The 21,204-nt window shown below is 37.3% G+C and overlaps 2 protein-coding genes across 2 annotated transcripts in view; one reads left to right on the top strand and one right to left on the bottom strand.

The window, feature by feature from the left end:
• The window catches only part of SMARCAL1 (SNF2 related chromatin remodeling annealing helicase 1), an 87,975-nt gene that overhangs the window by 30,970 nt on the left and 35,801 nt on the right, over positions 1-21,204 (top strand). The window contains exons 7-9 of the mRNA XM_074191413.1: positions 6,971-7,121; positions 7,959-8,117; positions 12,895-12,960. Coding sequence (XP_074047514.1) covers positions 6,971-7,121; positions 7,959-8,117; positions 12,895-12,960 — 376 coding nt within the window. The remainder of the gene's footprint in view (positions 1-6,970; positions 7,122-7,958; positions 8,118-12,894; positions 12,961-21,204) is intronic.
• Positions 16,132-16,689, bottom strand: LOC141490964 (phosphatidylinositol N-acetylglucosaminyltransferase subunit P-like). The gene has a single exon (XM_074191414.1). The coding sequence runs from the start codon at positions 16,650-16,652 to the stop codon at positions 16,248-16,250; it is 405 nt and encodes a 134-aa protein (XP_074047515.1). The 5' UTR covers positions 16,653-16,689; the 3' UTR covers positions 16,132-16,247.

Here is a 21,204-nt window from a genome sequence, read left to right as displayed (position 1 = left end):
TTGATCTAAGTTGAATGTGATGAAAGAGAAATCATATCCTTAAGTAAGAAAAATAAAGTATAAGAGATAGCAAAATTATATATTAAGATAACTTTTAAAAAAAATTAAAGATAATAGTCTTTGGTCTTTGTTCAAACTCCACAATTCTTTCTCTGAATACAGATGATATTCTTCATTGCAGATACCCCCAAAATTGTGCCTGATTGTTGAACTGCTGGAATGAGCAAGTCCATTAAGGTTGATCAACACTCCCATGTTGCTGTTAGGGTGCACAATGTTCTTCTGGTTTTGCCCATCTCACTCAGCATCAGTTCATGCAAATCCTTCCAGGCTTCCCTGAATTCCCATCCCTCCTGGTTTCTAATAGAACAGTAATGTTCCATCACATACATATACCACAGTTTATTAAGCCATTCCCCAATTGATGGACATTCACTCAATTTCCAATTCTTTTCCACCACTAACAGGGCTGCTATGAATATTTTTTTACATCTCTTTTGTACATCTCTTCAGGGTATAGACCCAGTAGTGGTATTGCTAGATCAAAGGGTATGCATATTTTTTTTGCCCTTTGGCCATAATTCCAAATTGCTCTCCAGAAAGGCTGGATAAGTTCACAAGCATAAGAATATTCTTTTTTTTTTTTTGCAATAGGACTAATAGGGAGATGTTTTGTGTAACTTCAAATGCATGATGGATATCATATTATTTGCCTTCTCAATGAGTGGGGAAGGGGCTGGTTGAGAGGAAAAGAATTTGGAATATATTTTTAAAAAACAACAACAGTATTTCCATGCAATTGAGAGATGGGAAGAAGTAGCACCCGAATTCTTGACTATTTAGAAATAGGCTATCAGCTCCTAACAAGAACCCATATCCATTAAAGAAATTTATCTTAATTTTGTTAGATAGCTGTCAGATATTCTTCTGAATCTTCACCTTAGTTGAAGCCCATCCCTATTATATCCCTTTGCTTCCAGCTGTGTCTGTCATCTCTTTCCCTTTTATATCCTCTCATCGCCACCACATTCTATGCCCCCCCCCAAAAAAAACAACTACTTTGAAACAATTCTTATCTCTTCTTGGCATTTCTATCCATTATCTATTTAAGACCCCTTTTGGGCCTTGTTTTAACCAATTTCTTTCTGTGCAGTTCATTCTTTTAATCTTTCTTCCTATGGTTTTTTCATTAAGGCTGATCAAGATTATATATCCCCTGCTGTGCCAAGCTCCCTTCTCACAATACCAGCTCTTCATCAGTTCCTTTGGAGTTCCTCAAGCCAGGGCTGTCTATTAACCTCCTCTCCATTTGCATTAAACCAATTTCCAAGGGGCCTGGGGACAAGGTACACTTTGCTCCTTGGTGGAATCTTGGTTACTCTTCTGGTCTTTTGTTGTCTCTTTGAAAAGGCAGAGACCGAAGCTGCTAATGGTGTTCATAACCTTTTCTGATTCAAATCTGGACTTAAGGGCAGCAATGAGGAGAGGAGTCCATCCCCCCCCCCCCCGCCCCCCATCCCAAATCGTTTCCCTTTACAATCTTCTGCAGTTAACTTGGGGTAGTCATTCAGTTTGTTGGTGACCCAGGCTTCTTTATCCTCTTCTTCTTTTTTTTTTATTTAATTAACTTATTTTGAGTTTTACAGTTTTTTCCCTAATCTCGCCCCCCCCCCCCCCCCCCCCGGAAGGCAGTCTGTTAGTCCTTTACATTGTTTCCCTCTTCCTCTTTCCATAACAACTACAACCTACATGTGCCTGTACCCTGGGTTAGTCAGGGAAAAGGAAAGGAATTAGAAAGACCTCTGAGATCAAGCTTAGCATAGATTTGTGGGACAGTGGAGAGAGTTTTAGCTCTGGAGTCAGAAAACCACATCTGGATTCCACTCCTGCTTTGATCACTTACTACACAGAAGTAACCTAATCTAGGTCTTCCCCTCTGTATGTGTAAGGGAAGGAGGCCGGCCTAGATGGTCTATGAACTCCCTTCCAGTGTGAGATTTGTTCTTCAATGATCCTTTACATATATGAAGAAACTGAGGCACATAGGGTCACACAAGCTAAAACTAGCTAGAGCTAGATCTAGAACCTGGACCACTTACTATAGGAATGACTCAAGAGCAGTGTTACTCATCAGTCATTAGACAGAGGAAGTAGGAAGAAAATATTGTTTAAATGAAGTAATTTATCTGGACTCTCCCCCTCTTCCTGGTGACCCTCATTCTTATTCTCTTGTGCATAATAGATTTTTGTTTAATGTTTATTATATTAATTAAACTTGTCCTTCACTAAGTTGTTTATTTTGAGATAATTTAAGAAATAAGGTGGAAGAGTTAGGCAGAAGGTAGAGGTCTTGAGGGAAGGATCTCAGAACCTGGAGGAACCTCAGCAGCCATTTAGTCCAACTACTTCCCTACCTCACACCCCCAAAGACATCTTCAACATCTTTGCTTGAAGACCTCTAGGATAAAGGGAACCCAACAGCCCTTGGGCTAGTCCATTCTGTCAGAGCATAGCTCTGTTTGTTAAGAAGTGTTTCCTGACATTTTGCAGCTTTCATCTGGTGCTCTTGATTCTACCCCTCCTCTTCCAGGAGGAACAAGCTCAATGGCCCTGCCACATGGAAGTCCTTCAATGACTTGAAAAGCCACCACTATGTTCCCCCTCCCCCAGGTCCCTTCCTCACTCTGAGTCTTCTCTTTTCCACCTCGAAGATCGCTGTTTTCCCTTCTTCACCAGTCTTCTTGGGCTGGGCTTTTCATCATTCTAATAGTCCCCTTCTTTATGTTCTGTAGCCCACCAATGTCCTGCCTAAACTATAGTTCCCATAACTTAGGCACAATACTCCAGATGAGGTCCAGCCAGGGCAGACTCTCACTTCCTTTATCCCTAGAAGCTATACTTCCATATACATAAACTCTTTGTTCTTCCCTATAGAATGTAAGCTCTCTGAGGACAAGAACTGTTGTAAAAGAATTCAGTGTGGATGATTTCATCAAGTACAGATCATGCCAGATTAACCTTATTTCCTTTTCTGAAAATATCATTGAACAGGTAGAGCAGAGCATTGTTGTAGATCTGGTTTATCTACATATTAGTAAAGTGTTTGTTAAATCTCTCTTTTAGACTCTTAAGGAAGCCTATGCCAAATGAGTCTTGTTTGTTAATGCTGTTAAATAATGCCTTCTGTTTTTTTGTATTTGTGAAGTCAATTTTCTTAATCTAGGTGTAAGTCTTTATATTTATTCATATTAAATTTCACCTTATTATATTCAACTTACTCTCCTAATGTGCTTTGTATGTTTTGGCTCCTGACTCTACTATTGTGTATCAGCCATCCCACCGTCTTTTGTGACATATGATAAAAGTATGCCAACATCTGTGCCTTCATCCAGATAATAGTTAATAATGTTAAATGGTACAGGACCAAGAAAGATCCTTCAGAGCCCCCCTGGAGACCTTCAAGATGATACCAATATAATAATTTTTTTTTTGGTTACAGCCATCCAACTGACTCTTATTCCTTCTAATTCTACTGTCTAGTCCAATTTTCTCCATATTTTCTGCAAGGGAGACTTTACCAAAGACTTGACTAAAATATAGATAAACCAGATTTCGGCATTCACTGTTCAACTAGCTCAATAATTATTTTAGACAAGGAAATGAGGTTAATCTGACATTACCTGTATGTGATGAAACCTTCCACATTGGCTTTCTGGGATCAGCTTCTTTTTATGACAGTTCTGGTTCTCAGGTTGCTTACATCCTATAGGAAGAAACAATGTGTGTGTGTGTGTGTGTATAATATTCAAAATATATAAAAAGTTAGCCATAGGATAATTTGAAGAGGGGGCAGGACAACACCCACAGCTAGAAAGTGCAAATTTTAAAAGGTCTTTTCTAAGTGGTAGTGATTGAGCTGGGCTTCTTTGGAAGAAGTTAGAGAGATTCTGAGGGGAAGAGCTGAGAAGAGAAGACATTCCTAGAGAGTTATCTGATAACATTCGATGCAATGCAGAACCTAGAGACAAGAAGACCTGAGTCAAAAACTGACCTCATGTGAGCCTAGGCATGTCCTATCCATCTGCTTCATCTGTTAAACAGGTGGAATAACAGCATCTACTTCCCACAGTTATTGAGAGGATAAAACAATCTTTATAAAGGACTTTGCAGACCTTAATGGCTTCTCTGCCAACTGTGATTGTTCTGGTTATGAGGCAAAGTCTTTGACATCCAAGAAATGGCAGATAAGTGAATTCTGATTTTATCACATGGATCAAAGATTGAAAAAAAAAAAGATTTTTCTCTGTGTTGTGCCTTCTCATACAAAATCTCCCATGGCCTTCACATCTCTAGTATTGTATAACAGTTTCTTCACATTCACAGTGATGACCCCTTTTAACTCTCCATGGAGCTGAAGTACCGTTTTGAATGAAACATATGGTATCGCCATCTTCATAGCACTGCCTTTGACTGTTGCCCATGCCTTCCATGGTCATGGAACCCATATCAAAGACTAGTGACCCTCATAGGACCAATGTCATTGATGTCATGTCCTGATGATACCAGCCCACTTTTTATAGACATCTGGTTGTTAACTCACTTTGCCTTTAATAGTCCATGTTCTCACATGTGGCCAGAAATAGAATCTAGGCCAACTTCACCAGTCAACTGCTTGCCCTTCTCTCATCCTGTGGTACCCCTTCTGTTCCACAGCTTTTCATTAAGAGCAATTAAACATCCCATTCACCAGTCCTTCTGTTTCAGATAAACTGAACTTTTTAAAGAAATTAATTTATTTTCCCAATTATATGTAAAGATAGTTTTCAACAATCCTCATTTTTTGGTAAGGTTTTAATTCCACATTTTTCCTCCCTTTTCTTCCTTCCCCCCTTATCCTAGACAGAGAATAATCTAATATAGGTTATACATGTATAACTATGCTAAACATATTTTCATACTAATCAAATTGTGAAATAAGAATCAAAACAAAAAGAAAAACCTTTTTTAAGAGGAAAAAACATAAAACAAATTTTGAAAACTGAAAGTAGTAATGTTTGGCTTGCATTCAGACTCCATAGTTCCTTCTCTGAATAGGGATGATATTTTCCATCACAAGTCCTTTAGAATTGTCTTTGATTAATGTACTGCTGAGAAGAGCAAGTCCATCATAGCTGATCATCACATAATCTTGCTATTAATGTAAACAATGTTCTTCTGGTTCTGCTCACTTCACTCAGCATCAGTAAACTGAACTTTTTAATGGTAGCCTTGATCTTCTCTTCATTATTTCCTTATTTAATCTTTGGTATCACCCCTCTAGCCATTCTTGTTCCCATTCATCCAAAGGTTATTCTTGGCAGAAAAAAAATGGAAGCAAAATAACATTTGAACAGTTTTGACTTACTTGTATTGTCAATTAACCATCAGTATGGAAAGGAGAGAGCAGAATCTGGGAGAGAGTGCTAGAAGGAAGGTTGTCCCTTTCACCTAAGATGAGAATACAAATGAGACTAGAACAACATGGAAGACCTCTACTTGCCACTGAGATATAGTAGGAGTGGCACGTATTTATCTTTATGTAAAGTGTTTACCAATATTTTCTCATTTGTGCCTCACAACAAATATAGTATATAGGCACTATTATTACTATTATTTTATAGATGTGGAGCAGTACATAGAGTGCCAGACCTGGAGTCAGAAGGATTTGAGTTCAAATCCAACCTCAGACACTTACTAACTGCAAGCCCTTGAGCAAATCCCTTAGCCCTCTTTGCCTTAGTTTCCTCATCTCTAAATTGAACTGAACAAGGGAATGCAATTGTCTTTGCCAAGAAAACCCCAAATGGGGTCTGGAAGAGTCAGACATGACTAATTGACTTAACAATAACTTTACAGGTGTGGAAATTGAGCCAGATGTAAATTAAGTGACTTACCCAGCATCACATAACTTAGAAGTGATTGAGCCTAGACTTGAACTCAAGTCTTCCAGATTCCAGATCTGACATTCTAATCCACTGGGTCACCTTAGCTTCCTCTTAGGCATCTGTAAGTAATTTTTCTTTTTTTTTTAGTTTTTGCAAGGCAATAGAGTTAAGTGACTTGCTGAAAGTCACACAGCTAGGTAATTATTAAGTGTCGGAGGTTAGATTTGAACTCAGGTCCTCCTGACTCCAGGGCCTAGAATCTATCCACTGTGCCACCTAGCTGCCCCTGTAAGTAATTTTTTAAATGGAATCATTAGGTGATAAGCATACTTCCCAGAATTCTCACTTTTTGGCCTTGGGCACTATGACATCTGCTCTCAAAAGTTCTTTGGGAAGGCAACCTATGACATGACGATGCTCAGGAACAAGCTAAGACCTTGCTCTGTAGTGTGACATACATCATTTTTTCTGAATCTGTTGATAGCCAGCTAACTAATTGTGCAGCACCTGCTGAGACTTCAGAATCAAAGGATGTGTTTTTTCATTAATCCAAACAATGGAAAACTTGAGAGCAAGCTCAGGAGATGGCAATCTGGGATCCTGGCTCTCTTGGACTCCTACATACTTCCCCTGAAGTCTTTGACAAATCAATTCCAACTGTATCAGTCCTCCAGACTTCCCACTTTATCTGGAACTTGGTCGGGAGGATTGGGAAGAGCTTTAGGAACTGAAAAGGTTCTATGTAATTTGCAAATTAGAGAGACCTGAGTTCAAATCCAGCCTCAGACACTTACTAACTTTGTGATCCTAGGCAAATCACTTCATCTCTGTCTGCCTCTGTTCCCTCATCTGTAAATGAAGATGATAATAACAGCGCCTACTTTCCAGGGTTTTGGGGAGGCTAAAATGAAATACTATCTTACAGTGTTCTGTAAATACTAATTCTTCCTAGTATTATTATTATTATGCACAGTGGTTCTTATTAAATTATATTTAATGATTAATTACATAATAAAAGTCCTAATCATGACTTTGTCTCTTTGCAGTTTTGCTATATCCAAGGGAGGGCGTTTGCTACTGGCAGATGACATGGGTTTGGGGAAGACAATTCAGGCCATCTGTATTGCTGCCTATTACCGGGAAGAGTGGCCTCTGTTAGTTGTTACACCTTCGTCTGTGCGGTTCACCTGGGAACAGGTTAATTCTTCCTGTGTGTATGTATGTTGGTAAGGAAGACATTCCTGCTGAAGGGATTGTGTGACAGTGACATGCCAGTTTAGGAAACTGGGTTCTAAGAACCTAATTTGCTTGTATTATTCATATTATATTCATATTATTTATATTTATAGATTAATTTTTTTATTAATTTTTTTCAAGAAACTGGAACACTTTACTTTTTTTTGTCCTTCATAATTTTCAATTTTGATTTCTTGAAGTAAAACTCTGGATAGACAGATTTTTCAAAAACCTGTGTTGTAAATGGAGCTTCCTGATTCCCAAATCACTTTGACTTCCCTTGAATGACCAATAATAGCCCCAGCCCAGGCCATCCTGAGGTTTTGATGGCTTACAATGAGTGTAAATAGAATTGAGTTCAGTTTGGGCCTGACACTGAGCGTCTTCCCCTCTGAAATCAATGTCTTTGTGATGGTGAATTGAGTCATAGTTTGTCTCAACTCTTACTCAGCCCTTAGTCATTGAATGGTTCTGGCCTCAGACAAACTGATACCTGGGGAAGATCTTAGTTTAGAAAATAACATTTCTTGATGAGCTCAGATAAATATCAATAGCAAAGCAAGGGTCTCCTTTTGAGAAAAGAAAAAGTGTGTCATTAAAAAAGGTGTTTTTAAGGGGGCTTTCAGGTTTGTTTAACAGTTTATAGATAAGTGATGGATGTCTAGGAAGATGTGATAAATGGTAAAGGGGTTGAGGGTGGATGTTAAAGGTTAATGAGATGACATATTATACTTGCTGGGCAGTATTTCTGCCCATATAAAGTATCTCAATTGGGTTTGCTTCTCCTTTCCTATTCAGGCTTTCCACCGGTGGCTGCCTTCCCTCAGCCCAGATAGCACCAATGTAGTAGAGACTGGCAAGGACAACTTGACAGCTGGCTTGATAAACATTGTTAGTTTTGACCTCCTCAGCAAGTTGAAGAAACAACTAAAAGCTTCCTTCCAAGTAATCATTATTGTAAGTGGCCTTGTGTTTTTAACAGGGTCTCTTTCTCCTCTAGAACTCAAAGCACATTCACAGCTTCTTGAGCCTCCTAAGTGTCTCTGGGAGAATCAGGAATTTTGTCTACTTTGACAACAGACAGCTCATCTCTCTGCAGTCTGAATGGGAACTCCACTCCCTTCAGGAGAGGTCACCAATGGGAGCCACCATAGAAAAGACCCTAGCAACCTGCCCTAGAACTGTTCACAGTGTGTTTCCTCAGCCCAGGGCTCAAGGATGGTGTCTGCTCAAGCCATCCCTATTTTGTTATAGTTAATTTGCTCAATCCCTTTTTCTAAAAATATCTTATTTTCCCCCCAATCATATGTAAAAACATTTAGAATTCATTTTTTTTAATTTTTGAGTTCCAAATTATATTCCACCCCTACCCCTAGACAGTAAATAATGTGATATAGGTTATATATATCCAATCACATAAAATATTTCCATACTAATGAGAATTAACAAGAAGATAAAAGAAAGAAAAAGAGAAAGGAAGGAAGGAAGCTTCAGACTATGTTCAGACATCATTTCATTCTCTGGGAAGGGATAGCATTTTCTATCATGAGTCCTATGGGATTGGCTTGGATCACCATGTTGCTGAGAATAGCCAAGTCATTCACATATAGAGTTTTCCTGGTTCTGCTCATTTCACTTTGTATAAGTTCGTGTAAGTCTTTCTAGGCTTTCCTGAAAGCATCCTGTTTCTCATTTCTTAAAGGACAATAGTATTCCAACACAGCTTGTTTAGCCATTCCCTGATTGATGAACATCCCCTTGATTTCCAAGGCTTAACTACATAAAGAGATGCTATAAATATTTTTGTACCAATAGAGCCTTTTCTTTTTTTAAAAAAAGTATTTTTAATTACATGTAAAGACAATTTTTAACATTCATTTTTGTAAGAGCTTGAGTTCCAAATTGCTTTCCAGGGTAATTGGCTCAGTTCACAACTCCCCAAACAATGAAATACTAGCCAATCTGATAGATTTGAAGTGGTGCCTCAGAGTTGTTTTTATTTGCATTTCTCTCATCAATAGTCATTCAGAATTTGCTTAATTTCTAAAGATTAATAGAAATGCTTTATTCTAGGGGGCGGCTAGGTGGCGTAGTGGATAAAGCACTGGCCCTGGAGTCAGGAGTACCTGGGTTCAAATCCAGTCTCATACACTTAATAATTACCTAGCTGTGTGGCCTTGGGCAAGCCACTTAACCCCGTTTGCTTACAAAAAACCTAAAAAAAGAAAAAGAAAAAAGAAATGCTTTATTTTCAAGGAGCGCTCTTCATCTAAGCCACCCCAGCTGCATTGTATCTCTCAGTGTATGACTCATTTTTTGTGTCCCTAGATTCTCCAAGACCAATCTGCACTTCCCATGTCCAATATGGTCTTAATAGGAATGCTAAATCTTTAGAACAATGGCCTGAGGTTATCAGTTTTCTTTTTTTTTCTTTTTTTTTTTTTGGTTGTCAGTTTTCAATAAAAATTTCCCCTGCTTTCCATTTGCCTGAACAGAACCTAACCCCTCCTCATAGGATCCTAGGTTTATTGGGACTTCCCGGTCATTAAATTTAACTCCTTCATTTAAAAAACATGATTACTCTTATGAGCATCTCTTATCTCTTTCCCATTCTTCTATCCTTATAGAACAATAAAAAATAAATTAAAATCAAAACATTATAATACATATACATGACTCGGCAAAGCAAATTCTCCCATTGGCGATATCTAAAATTACCCTTCACAAGAGTTGTAAAATGTGCATTCATTCATTGATTTCTCTTGTCCATTGAGAATTGTGCCAGGCATGTTGGGGAGGCTACAAAAGAGTCTCCTTTAATCTAGCATTTTGTTTTATTCACAAATATCATGTCATATCTGGCATCTCCCTATTTTTGCAAAAACAGGAGGTTGTTATAATTTTCCAAGATCAGAAGAGTAATTCCTTGATGTTTCGCATTCTGAACAGTTCTAGATTTGGTGTACTTTGAGTTGTGATTAGAATTAAAGAAAAAGTTTTCCATTTATTTTAAACAGAGATGACTTGATTTAAGAGTCTACAGCATGGCAGAGACAGTTTTGGTTTGAGACTGAAAGACTCCTCTCCATGTTAGTCATTAGTGCTTCAGCCACTGATCTGCATTTTTTCAGGCAGACCTCTGGTTTTGTCTGTGTTTCAGTTTCCATGTTGTTAAATGAGATAACAACTTCTGTCTCATCCGACTTTACAGAAATCTAATATCCAAGAGTAAGATGATGCTCCTTTGGCACGTTGAGGGCTTTTTTTTTTAAGAAAAGACTTTTCCTTTTGTGATAAATGTTCTTGATGATTGGATATAATGAAGATCAGCACCAAAAGATCGTTTAGTGTAGTTCCATCATTTAGGAAGAAGGAGAAAGAGAAGACTAAAGTTAATTGATAGTACTCATCTTTAAAATGAGGGAACAGATCCATGGCCTATGAAAAAATGCTCAGCATCACTATTGATTAGAAAAATGCACATTAAAACAACTCTGAGGCATATCAAAGTCATTATATTGGCTAACATAATGGGAAAGGAAAATGACAAATGTTGGAGAAGATATGGGGAAATTGAGACACTTAATGCACTGTTAGTGGAGTTGTGAACTGGTTCAACCAATCTGAAGAGCTAAAAAAATTATGCATATCCTTTGACCCAGGAATATCATTACTAGGTCTGTATCCCAAAGAGATAAAAAACAAAAAGGGAATTATATATACAACAATATTAAGATATTTTAATAGTGACAAAGAAGTTGAAATCAAGGGGATGTCCATCTATTAGGGAATGGCTGAACAAATTTTGATATGAGAGAAATGATAAGCAGGATGCTCTCAGTAAAACTGAAAAGACTTACATAGCTGATGCAAAGAGAGATGAGAAGAACCAGGTAACACTAATAAGGTAAAATCATCATCTGTGATCTGTGCTATTCCCAGTAATACAATGATCCAAGACAGTTCTGAAGAAATTATGCTGAAAAATGCTATCCATCTGCAGAGAAAGATCTGATGGAGTCTGAATGCAGATTGAAGTATACATTTTTTAACTTTATTTTTCTTAGGATTTTTTTTGTCTTTGTTTTCTTTCACAGGATGAATAATTTGGAAATATGTTTTGTAGGACTACACATGTATAACTTATTTCAAATTGCTTACCTTCTCAATGATGAGGGAAGAGATATAGGGAGAGAACTTGGAACTCAAAATTTTCAAAAACAAATGTTAAAAAAATTTTTTTACATGTAATTGGGGAAATAAATAATAAATAATTTTAAAAGACAATGAAATTAGAAAATAAAGTGAAATTAGGGAGCAGAAAGTCAGAGAGATGAAGTTACTTGTCTGCTCGAGATCATAGCAAAAGTGGGACTTGAACTCCAGTCTTCCTGACTCTAGTTACCACATTCTTCCTACTCCTTCACTCCACCAATACTCTTCACTCTACTTTCCTGGCTACAATAGGCATCTCTGTCCAAGGGGACTTCTCTGATCTACAGTCAAGTTCCACCTGCCAGGATCCATCATCAGGACAGCTGTCTCCTCCTTAGATTGTCAGGATTTTTTTCCCCTTCTTTAATGAGCTCGTTCACTGAAGGGGGGGGGTGACAGCTGTGTCTGGTTTTTGTTTGCTTGTTTGTTTTGATCCTGGGATTCACTTGTTTTCCTTCCTTTAAAGGAAAGCCACATTTTCTTGTGCTCAAAATATATAGCCCCAAGATAACTGTTTTCCAAGGATGGAACCTGCACCTGGCTGTCTTGTTTTTTTAAAGACATTTCTGCTGATATCAGCTCCCTCTCCAGGACTGTCTAGAAGCAAGGAGAGAAGAAAGACAGCTAATATTGGTTAGAATCAGATCTTGCATTAGGTAACAGTGAAACCTAATAGAAAAAAGAAGAATTAGACTTCAGAGGATCCATACATCTTCCCCTAAGCCTAGCTAGCCTTGGCTGTTCCATTGTCTGACAAAAACAACTTTTACTGCAAGTCCCCAAGTTCACCACTTCCATTCTCCCTTCCCTCAGGTAACATTGGACACTAAATCAAATAACTGAAAAGATTCTTTACTGCTTGCCCTAGTTTCTGATTACTAGCTTTTTACTTTCTCTGTTTTTTAAAAATTAATTAATTTGGGTGGGGGTTATATTTTAGGTTCTAAACTGGCCCCCTTACTCCCTCACATTGGAGAAGGCTACCATTTAGCACAGGGGTGTGTGTGTGTGTGTGTGTGTGTGTGTGTGAGAGAGAGAGAGAGAGAGAGAGAGAGAGAGAGAGAGAGAGAGAGAGAGAGAGAAAGAGAGAGTCACTTGGATAAGTTACTCTGCCTCAGTTTCCTCCTCTGTAAACTGAGAATAATAATTCCTCCCCTGTAAAATGGTGATGATAATAATAGTTCCTAATCCCCAGCATTGCTGAGAGGCTCTAATGAGGGAAAATATGTAGAGTGCTTTGCAAACTTGTTATGAACTCTCTTTTAGGGGAGATGGCAGGATACATGGGAAAGAGCCCTAGATATGGAACGAATGTTGATCTGGGCTGAACCTCGAAGGGAGACCTGAAGGAATCCACTTAAACTTGTTCATTTTCCTCAGCATTTTGGAGGGGATTCCAGGTTGGGTGATAAAGCATCCCTCTTCATGTCTCCCAGGATTGTTATGAGATTAAGATAAGGGGGACGTTTATGGGATTGACCCTGTGTGTGAATTGGGAATTCTGCTTGTTTCCTTTCAGGATGAATCACATTTCCTGAAGAACATGAAGACCGTCCGCTGTCGATCCGCAATGCCTCTCCTCAAGGTATGTTTGAGCTCCCCACACCCAGCAGCCTGGGTTATCATTGATGTAATGGGAAGTGGGAGACACATGAGCTGTGGGTATATATTTAAAATCTGGTAAGCCCAGATTTAGCCCCATCTGCCCAAACTTGTGGTTCTTTAGCCACATCCATACCTCCTTTGTCATTACAGGTAAGTGAAGTGGGTGGACCTGATGCTTTCATCTCTGTGTTAAAACTGGTCCTACAAAGACCAAAGGAACATGATGGCAAGGTCTAGCCAGTAAAGAGAAACCACTCCTTCTTCCTTCCCTGCCTGACTAACGTCCCATCTCTGACCAGGAATAACTGGCATTGCCATTTACAAAGGTTTATTTACTGTCCCTCTTCTGGGATCTCATAGTGACCCTACAGGCATCATTCCTATTTTATAGGTGAGTTCTTTGAGGTTCAGAGAAACTAAAGTATTTCTTGCTTGTAGTCTTCTAGTCAGAGATTATCAAAAAAAACAGACCTTTCTGGCTCTGAATTCAGCCTTTTATCCCCTGGGACATAATTTCTCTAAAAGCTCTATAGTAATCATTATTTTTATTATCATTGTTGTTTCTACTAACCAAAATTACAACCGTAATTACAGTTATTATTATCGCTGTCATTGTTATTATGACACAACAACAATGATAATAATAGCTGGTATTAATATAACACTTAAGCTCTGGAAGATATTCTACATGCATCTCTCATTTCTCATGTAAGCATATTTTACCAAATTAGAATCAGGCTCTGTCTTCTTCACTCTCAGGGAAAAGGTTAGTGACAGTGGGCTGTGCCCATCAGAAGAGAAACCCCTAAACTGGTCTTTAGCTGGACAAAGTATGAGTTGCCCCAAGCCTGGGTGTTCTAGAAACAACTCTGTCATCTATATTTCCATCTATTCTAGTCTAAATTTGTTTCCTGAATGACTTGTCTGTAGATCCATTCATATATTCAGAAAGCAAGGATAGTATGTGATATTTTTGCAATATGTTGATGTGCCCTAAAAAATTTTATAGATTTATTTCCCTGATAATGGGCAAAAGGTCCACAAGTCTTTTGGGGTTGGATTTTTTTTATGTCACTTCTCCTGTAATGAAAGAAAATTTTTTTTCTCCCTTGTCAGTTGTATGATGAGGTCTACACTTTTGATCCATAGTATTTCCCAAGGAGTCTACTTGAGTTGTAAATTGAACTCAGAAAAGTATCTTTTTCTGATTTTGATTTCCATATTGTTAAGGCAGATTTCATTTTACAACCACATTTTATTTTTGTAAAATTCAGTTTTTGCTGCTTAAGGAAAGGCTTACATTTTGTGTAAAATGAAAATTGGTAAACCAGATGACACCCTAAATATTGGTGAAACTGATTTAAATTTTTCCCCTTAAAGTGCTTTTTAAAAGATGTCTTTTGGAATAGCAAGTAACATCATCCATCTTGCAAGGCTAGATTATTTTGTGTGCTGTAAATTAAAATATAAAAATAAAAAATTCTTTGAAAACCTTGATTCTCACTTGTTTCTTATAAATATTTATATGTCCATAACCATTATGGGCATGTTTAAATGGAACATTTTTCCCAGGGTGATGATCCTTCTTTGGAGAGCACTTTAATATGCCTTTTTAGAAAAATCTTGCTGGAGCAGGGTACTGTGGTTCTAATATTACAGCTATAACTAAAATTAAATTTGCTTGGCTTGATTGTTTAGACAAAAGAAACAGTACAATGGATAAATAACATCATTATAGTTATAATATGAAACCTTCTTAGCATTTGCCTTATTAACATGGACATCTCCTTGTTAGCCTAAGCGGAACTGCATATTGAATTCTCCAGAATATATGATTGCGATCCCTACCCTTTAAAGTAGCGTTGAATTTTTAATATCTTGTAGTAGTTGAATGTTTTTCAGGGTGACAATGTTACAGCCCATCTCTTAACTGCTAATTCATATATATGGTTTTGGTTTTGGTGTGTAACACTGATAGATGAACACTTTTAAATGGGACCTACAAATACGTCCTGTGAATTATGTTGCTGCCATTTATGAGGGTTTCTTGAAATCAATCTCCCCTGTATCTTCACCTTTGATTTCAAACGCACCGCTCTCTGGGTTATAACTGGGATTGTCTTTCTCCCATTGGCCACACTCATTTTTTGTCCTTATTTCATTCTCAATGCTCTCGACTCATCTGGATATTCTTGGATTGAGAAGGCAGGTAGAAGGACACTCCAAATTTCTTCTAAAGACTCATCCTAATGCTATATGTGATTATCTATGTGATCCTGGGTACTGAAATCTAGGATCAGCTGCTGCATGATGAGGGAAGTAAATTTAGTCATATCCAAGAAAGATTAGAACAGGACCATGCAGGATGACAGTCTCTATAAAAAATGGCAGTCCTCAAGGATAGATTTCATTTTATGACATCTGAATAATTTCATTTCCCAGAAACTTTTTCTCTTGAACTAGTTAAGTTTGGTAATCTTATATACATTATTGACCAGTTTATAACTGTTTTTTTATCACCTCCATGATTTATTCTGTTCACATTTTATTTTTTTAACCAAACAAAAATACCCTCCCCCTTTCTTTATGCCCCATCTGCTACATTGAAAAAGAAAGAGAAACACAATCTTTGTTGCAAAAGATATATAGTCAAAGCAAAATGAATTCTCACATTGGCCATATCAAAAAAAAAAGAAATTTCTGCAATTTTGAGTCTATCGCTTCTATTAAGAAGTGGGTAGCTTCCACTTCCCCTACTTATCTACTTCTTAAGATCTCTGGAATCAAGGTCATTCATGGCATTGATCATTATTCCTAAATCTTTTTTTTTCATTAAGTATAGTGTTTAATTAGACAGATTTTTAATTAGAACTTCTTTGCTAGTACATATGACACATAATATTTTATTTCTTTTCATTTCAACTGATATTTGGAATTTTTTTCCTAAAAAATCTGATTGAGATAGGGACTAGATCCATATAGGGAAGTCCCTGTCTCTGCATCTTCTCTGTGACAGAGTTTTAGAGAGTTAAAAAGAACATTGAGAAGTGGTTTGCCCAACATCTTACAATTTAGGGTCTCAGAAGGGAGACTTGAATCAATGTTTTGCTGGCTCCAAGGTCAGGTCTCCATATAATAAATTTGAATCTTTTCCCTTCTCAATGAACACAAGGTATTTGGGGGAGATAGAAAAATCATTAGTTAAATATAATCCTATTTTAAAAATTCTTAAATGAATGTTTGTGATTACGATGTTCTCTCTAGGATTCAGCTTTTAGTATATAGTCCTCTGGTAGCAATAAAGAACATTTGGTTTACTTCACTAATAGGTATGTCCTTTAAGGTTGGGACAGCTTTTTCTTGAGATTTCTTCTGTGGCTGATTTTTGGCATAGTTATCTGTGACTGTATGAATAGAATCCAGTGAAGAAGTATTCACCATATTAATTCCAAATATCAATATGTAAATAATTACTAAGGTAATCAAGAGGTAGACTGGCAAAGCCACTGCCCAGTACTTTTGAGGCCAGTATGTTAGTCCTATGGAGTTTAACCAGGTCTCGGGAATAAATGCCCACACAAGATAGAGTATGAAGCTGCACTGGGAGCTCAGGAAGAGCACGAAGCCGTAGATGGCTCTTTCCGGCAGCAGCGATGGCGAGTTCTCCACCATGGTGGCTTGGGGCACCCGCGTGCGGGAGGGCACCAGGCAGCGCCCGGTGGGCCTCATTATTCCTAAATCTTTCAGAATTATTTGTCTTTATAATACTGTTGTTATTGTATAAATTTTTCTCTTTGTTCTACTCACTTCACTGATAGTCAGTTCTTATAAATCTTCCCAGGTTCTTTTGAAACTTTTCCCCATTATTTCCTAAAACATACAGCAAAATAATATTTTATCACATTCCTATATCTGCTTGTTTAGCCATTTGCAACTATATACTTTCTTTATTAATTCTTTATTGAATTCATCATAGTCCCCAAATAATTTGAGCCTTAGAACAACCTTGGGAATTAGGTTCTAGAATTAGCTTCAGTTTCTCATCTGTCAATTGGAACCCATCTTTTTTTTTCTTTTTTCTTTTTTTAGGTTTTTGCAAGGCAAATGGGTTTGCCCAAGTGGTTTGCCCAAGGCCACACAGCTAGGTAATTATTATGAGACTGGATTTGAACACAGGTACTCCTGACTCCAGGGCCGGTGCTTTATTCACTGCGCCACCTAGCTGCCCCTAATTGGAACCTATCTTTCAAGGTAGTTGACAAGATTAAATTAGATAATATATGTGAAGTATTTTGCAAACCTTAAAAATAGAAATGTTACCTATTGACTATTGTGGAAACTTTATATTTCCATCTACTTGGAACTTCTGGCCCAGTATATTTTTCCCATGTTGTTTGAGATAATATACATTCAGGATTGGCATGTTTTTGTTGGTTTTGCCTTTCTGAAGTGTTCATATTTATATCTCTTTAATTTTTTTTCTATGAAATCTAATTTATCTGATGCTGTGATATCAATGCATTTCTTAAATTTGCATGGGCATGGTAAATCACAAACCATCCCTTGACTTTAGTCTGTTTCTATTTTATGGGCAGTTGCTGAGTTTTAGTTTTTTAAATCTTCAGTGGCCCTTGTTTTTATTAAGGGAAGCCAGATCTTTTAAAATACATGCACTTGGTACATCTGTGTAATCTCCCATTGCTCTATATCTCTATCCTTAATTGTTAACTATTCTTTGCTTTCTCTCTTCATTTGTGTGATTTTTAGTGTGAATTTAACATTTTGTAGTTCCTCTTGGAGTACATTGCAAGGACTCAGGGCACAGAGATTTAGACATATTTTTTGGACACAGCCAATGTGAGAATTTGTTTTGCTTGATTGTGCATATTTTTATAAGGGTTCTATTTTTTCCCTCTTTGAGACTAGATGTGGGAGAGAGAGGACTTTTTGTTGCTTGAAAAAAATTAACTTAAAAATAATGAGATTTAAAGGTCACATAATGTCATGTAATTTTTTTCTAACTTTTTAACATCAACATAACTATTACCATTTTCCTGCTACTTTCATTATATAAATAATCTTGAATTCCTTTTCAAAGTGACATCAAGTTTCACTTTTTTTAGGTTCTTCTTATCTCTACCCACCCTTTGATCAGTACTAACCTTTGATTAGATAATCCTCCCCCTCTTTGAGCTTTGTGACCCTATGCAAGTCATTAATCTGTCTGAGCTTCAGTTTCACCATTTGTATTTTATTTGTAAAATAAAGTCTTCTCTCATGAGATTCAGATGACCATAGATTTAGAATCCAAAGGACCTTAGAGACCAATCTTGTTTTACTGATAAAGAGAACTGAATCCTAGGGAAGTTAAGTAACCTTCAAGGTCCCATTGCTTAATAAGCAACAAATTTAAACCCAGACCTTCTGGTTCCTGGTCCATCACACTTTACAGGGTACTGCCCTGTTTCTATGAAATGAGATAATTGTGTTTAGAGTAGTTTGTAACCTTAGGGTCTGATAGAGATATCAGCTACTTTGGGGATCTGGATATTATTTATTTTTCTTTCTTTTTTTTTTTTTTGCAAGTTAAATGGGGTTAAGTGGCTTGCCCAGGATATTATTTTTTACTTTAGCAGATGTTTGATGAATTTATAAAATTTCACATTCAATTTATAATTTATTGTTGTCTAATTTACAAATTGATTTTTCTCTATATCATATGATTTTCTTCAATAGCCTCCCAATTAGACTCCCTGTTTGCAGTTTCTTTTTCACATAGTTACAAAGTTAATATTTCTAATGTTGATAATGATGATATTTGTCCTTCATTCTCAAAGAAGACCATGATATCAGGGGGGTAATGCCGTGCCAAACAAGTAACTTGGCATTGGGGGGGGGTTATGCTCAGTCATTAGTCTCACTTTCTCCTCCAAAGCATCTGCCCCCAGTGGCCAGATACGAATCAGGACAAATAGAGGTGGTTCTAGATTTGAGACAATCCGGTTTAGGTGACTTGCCCAAGGACACATAGCTAGGAGGCATAGTGGATTGAGACTAGAGTTAGGAGGACCTGAGTGCAAATGTGGCCTCAGGTATTGATTCCTAAGGCACAAATTCTGACAAGGTCACTTCCTTTCTCAACTATTTTTGGTAGCTCCCTGTTGTTCCTAAACTAAAATAGAGGAGGTCTTTAAAGGCCTCCACAATCTGCCTCCCATTTACCTACCAGATCAGAATGGGTATCCCCATTCATGAGCCTTGCATACATTAAACTGGTCAACTAAATGTATCCCAGTCAACATTCCATCCTTGTTTCTGCCTTTGCATAGACTCTCATACCTTTGGTGTTCCCCCACCATACCTTTTCCTCTTCCAGTCCTTGCTTTTTTTGGAGGCTCAGCTCAGGTGTCCCTGTCTCCAAGCTTTCTCCAACCCTTCCCATGTACCTACTTAACTTTATAAACTTGACAGGTAGCTAGCTGTATGAGGGTGGGAAGTAGGGACTTTCCGTACTGCAATAGAATTTTTTTTTTAACATCTCTTTTATAGCCATGGTGAGATTTTTCTTCCATTCATACACAAATTTTTTTTCTCCCCAGTTATTTCCCTTTTTTCCTTATTCTAGAATATTGCCTTATTTAGTTCATCTAGTATCCCCATTGGGTGGATCATCTTTGTCTCCTTCCTAAGTCTGTGAATTTCTCTTGCATCATTGGTATGTATGTGCTCAGGGTTTACTGTGCTTGTGTAGCTTCACCATTGCTGGTTCTTTGATCTCCTGCATCATCTCTTTTCCACCAACTTCCATTATTGTAGTTAGTTCCTCTGTAACATTTACAAATTTAGGGTCATCTTTCAAGTCTTACATCCTTTCTTTACAGCCAATATTTATCTTTTTATTTCCCATAAAGTAGTTAGTATTAATTTATACTTGTCTGAGAGTGTCCAGCTGGTAGATTTTCTATCATTTGAGTCACCCTCTCTGAGTTCTTTTCATCTTTCTTTCTCCCATTGGAAAAGCACTTTTGAATTGAACTTAACTTTTGAACATTTTAAAGGTTCTCAGAGAACGGATAGACTCTGAATACAGAATGAAGCATACATTTTTAATCTCTTTGTTTTTATTATTTTGTGTTTTCTTTTGCACCTGGCTAATATGGAAATCATTTTGGCAGCGATCTAATGTGTGTAACAGAAGTCAGAGTGTTAGCCTTCTCAAGGAGTGGGGAAGAGTAGGAGGAAAGGAAATAATTTGGAATGCAAAGAATTTAGGAAATATTTAACAAAATAAATTAAAATAATTTTAAAAACAGAAGCTAAAACTAAGGTTCTCAAGGAAGTCACTGAGAGAATGGGCTAATAAAATTTATTTTTGAATAATGACCAGGACATGAGTGAAGATAGTATCTTGAGATAGCTGAGCAGAAGGAGGTAGAGGAGTTGATTTCTGGGGGAGATGGGATCCCTTCTATTGTACTTTTTATCACAGAATGGTCACTTGGAATATGTTTTTATATCATATAACCCCACCTGGCTTTTTGATTATCTGAATGTAGCTTATTCACTCTGGATATCTCTGTGTGAATTTATCCATACCAAATTTTTAAACCTCAAGCTGTCTTCTTTGTTATCACTTGGCTTACTTCCATATCACTTTCCCATCTCTCTCTCCCATTTAATTGAAATATGTGTCATGGACTACTGGTGTTTACAGTCCCACTACTGATTGATTTGAGAGTTTAAAATCTCTTCTATTTCTCACCTAGACAGGTTTGCACCTTCTTGGGCAGCCTAATGCTTGCACCCCACTTCCCTCCCTCTAGGGGCCAACTATATTGATGTTGGACTTAATATAGACCAATTGATCAGCTTAGTCCATTGTGACTCAGAACTCCTAAGCTTAAGAGATCCCCACTAGTCACAGCCCCTCTGGTAGCAGGTTATAGGCTTGTGCCATAATAGCTGGTACATATGCATTTTAATATTAGCCTAATCTAAATAAAGCAGGGAAATCCATGGAGTTTTGTTTTGTCTATTAGCCTCATGTCCTCCAAAGCAAAATAATTATAATTATAAATTATGAATATAGTGAATGTTGATGAATTACTTGTACCACTACTTCCCTACATTAAAATAAGTTGACCCTATTATAATTAATTGTCAGTTTAATGCCTTTTTTTGTAGTATCCACAGACTCTTCGTCTGGTGCCACATAATAGTGTTG

The sequence above is a fragment of the Macrotis lagotis genome, chromosome 6 (assembly GCF_037893015.1).
Source record: "Macrotis lagotis isolate mMagLag1 chromosome 6, bilby.v1.9.chrom.fasta, whole genome shotgun sequence".
NCBI classification, from domain to species: domain Eukaryota; kingdom Metazoa; phylum Chordata; class Mammalia; order Peramelemorphia; family Peramelidae; genus Macrotis; species Macrotis lagotis.
This window is presented reverse-complemented; position numbering and strand designations above follow the sequence as displayed.

Bases quoted from the DNA above. Each gene is read 5' to 3' on its own strand.
- LOC141490964 (XM_074191414.1), bottom strand. From the start codon at position 16,652: ATGGTGGAGAACTCGCCATCGCTGCTGCCGGAAAGAGCCATCTACGGC.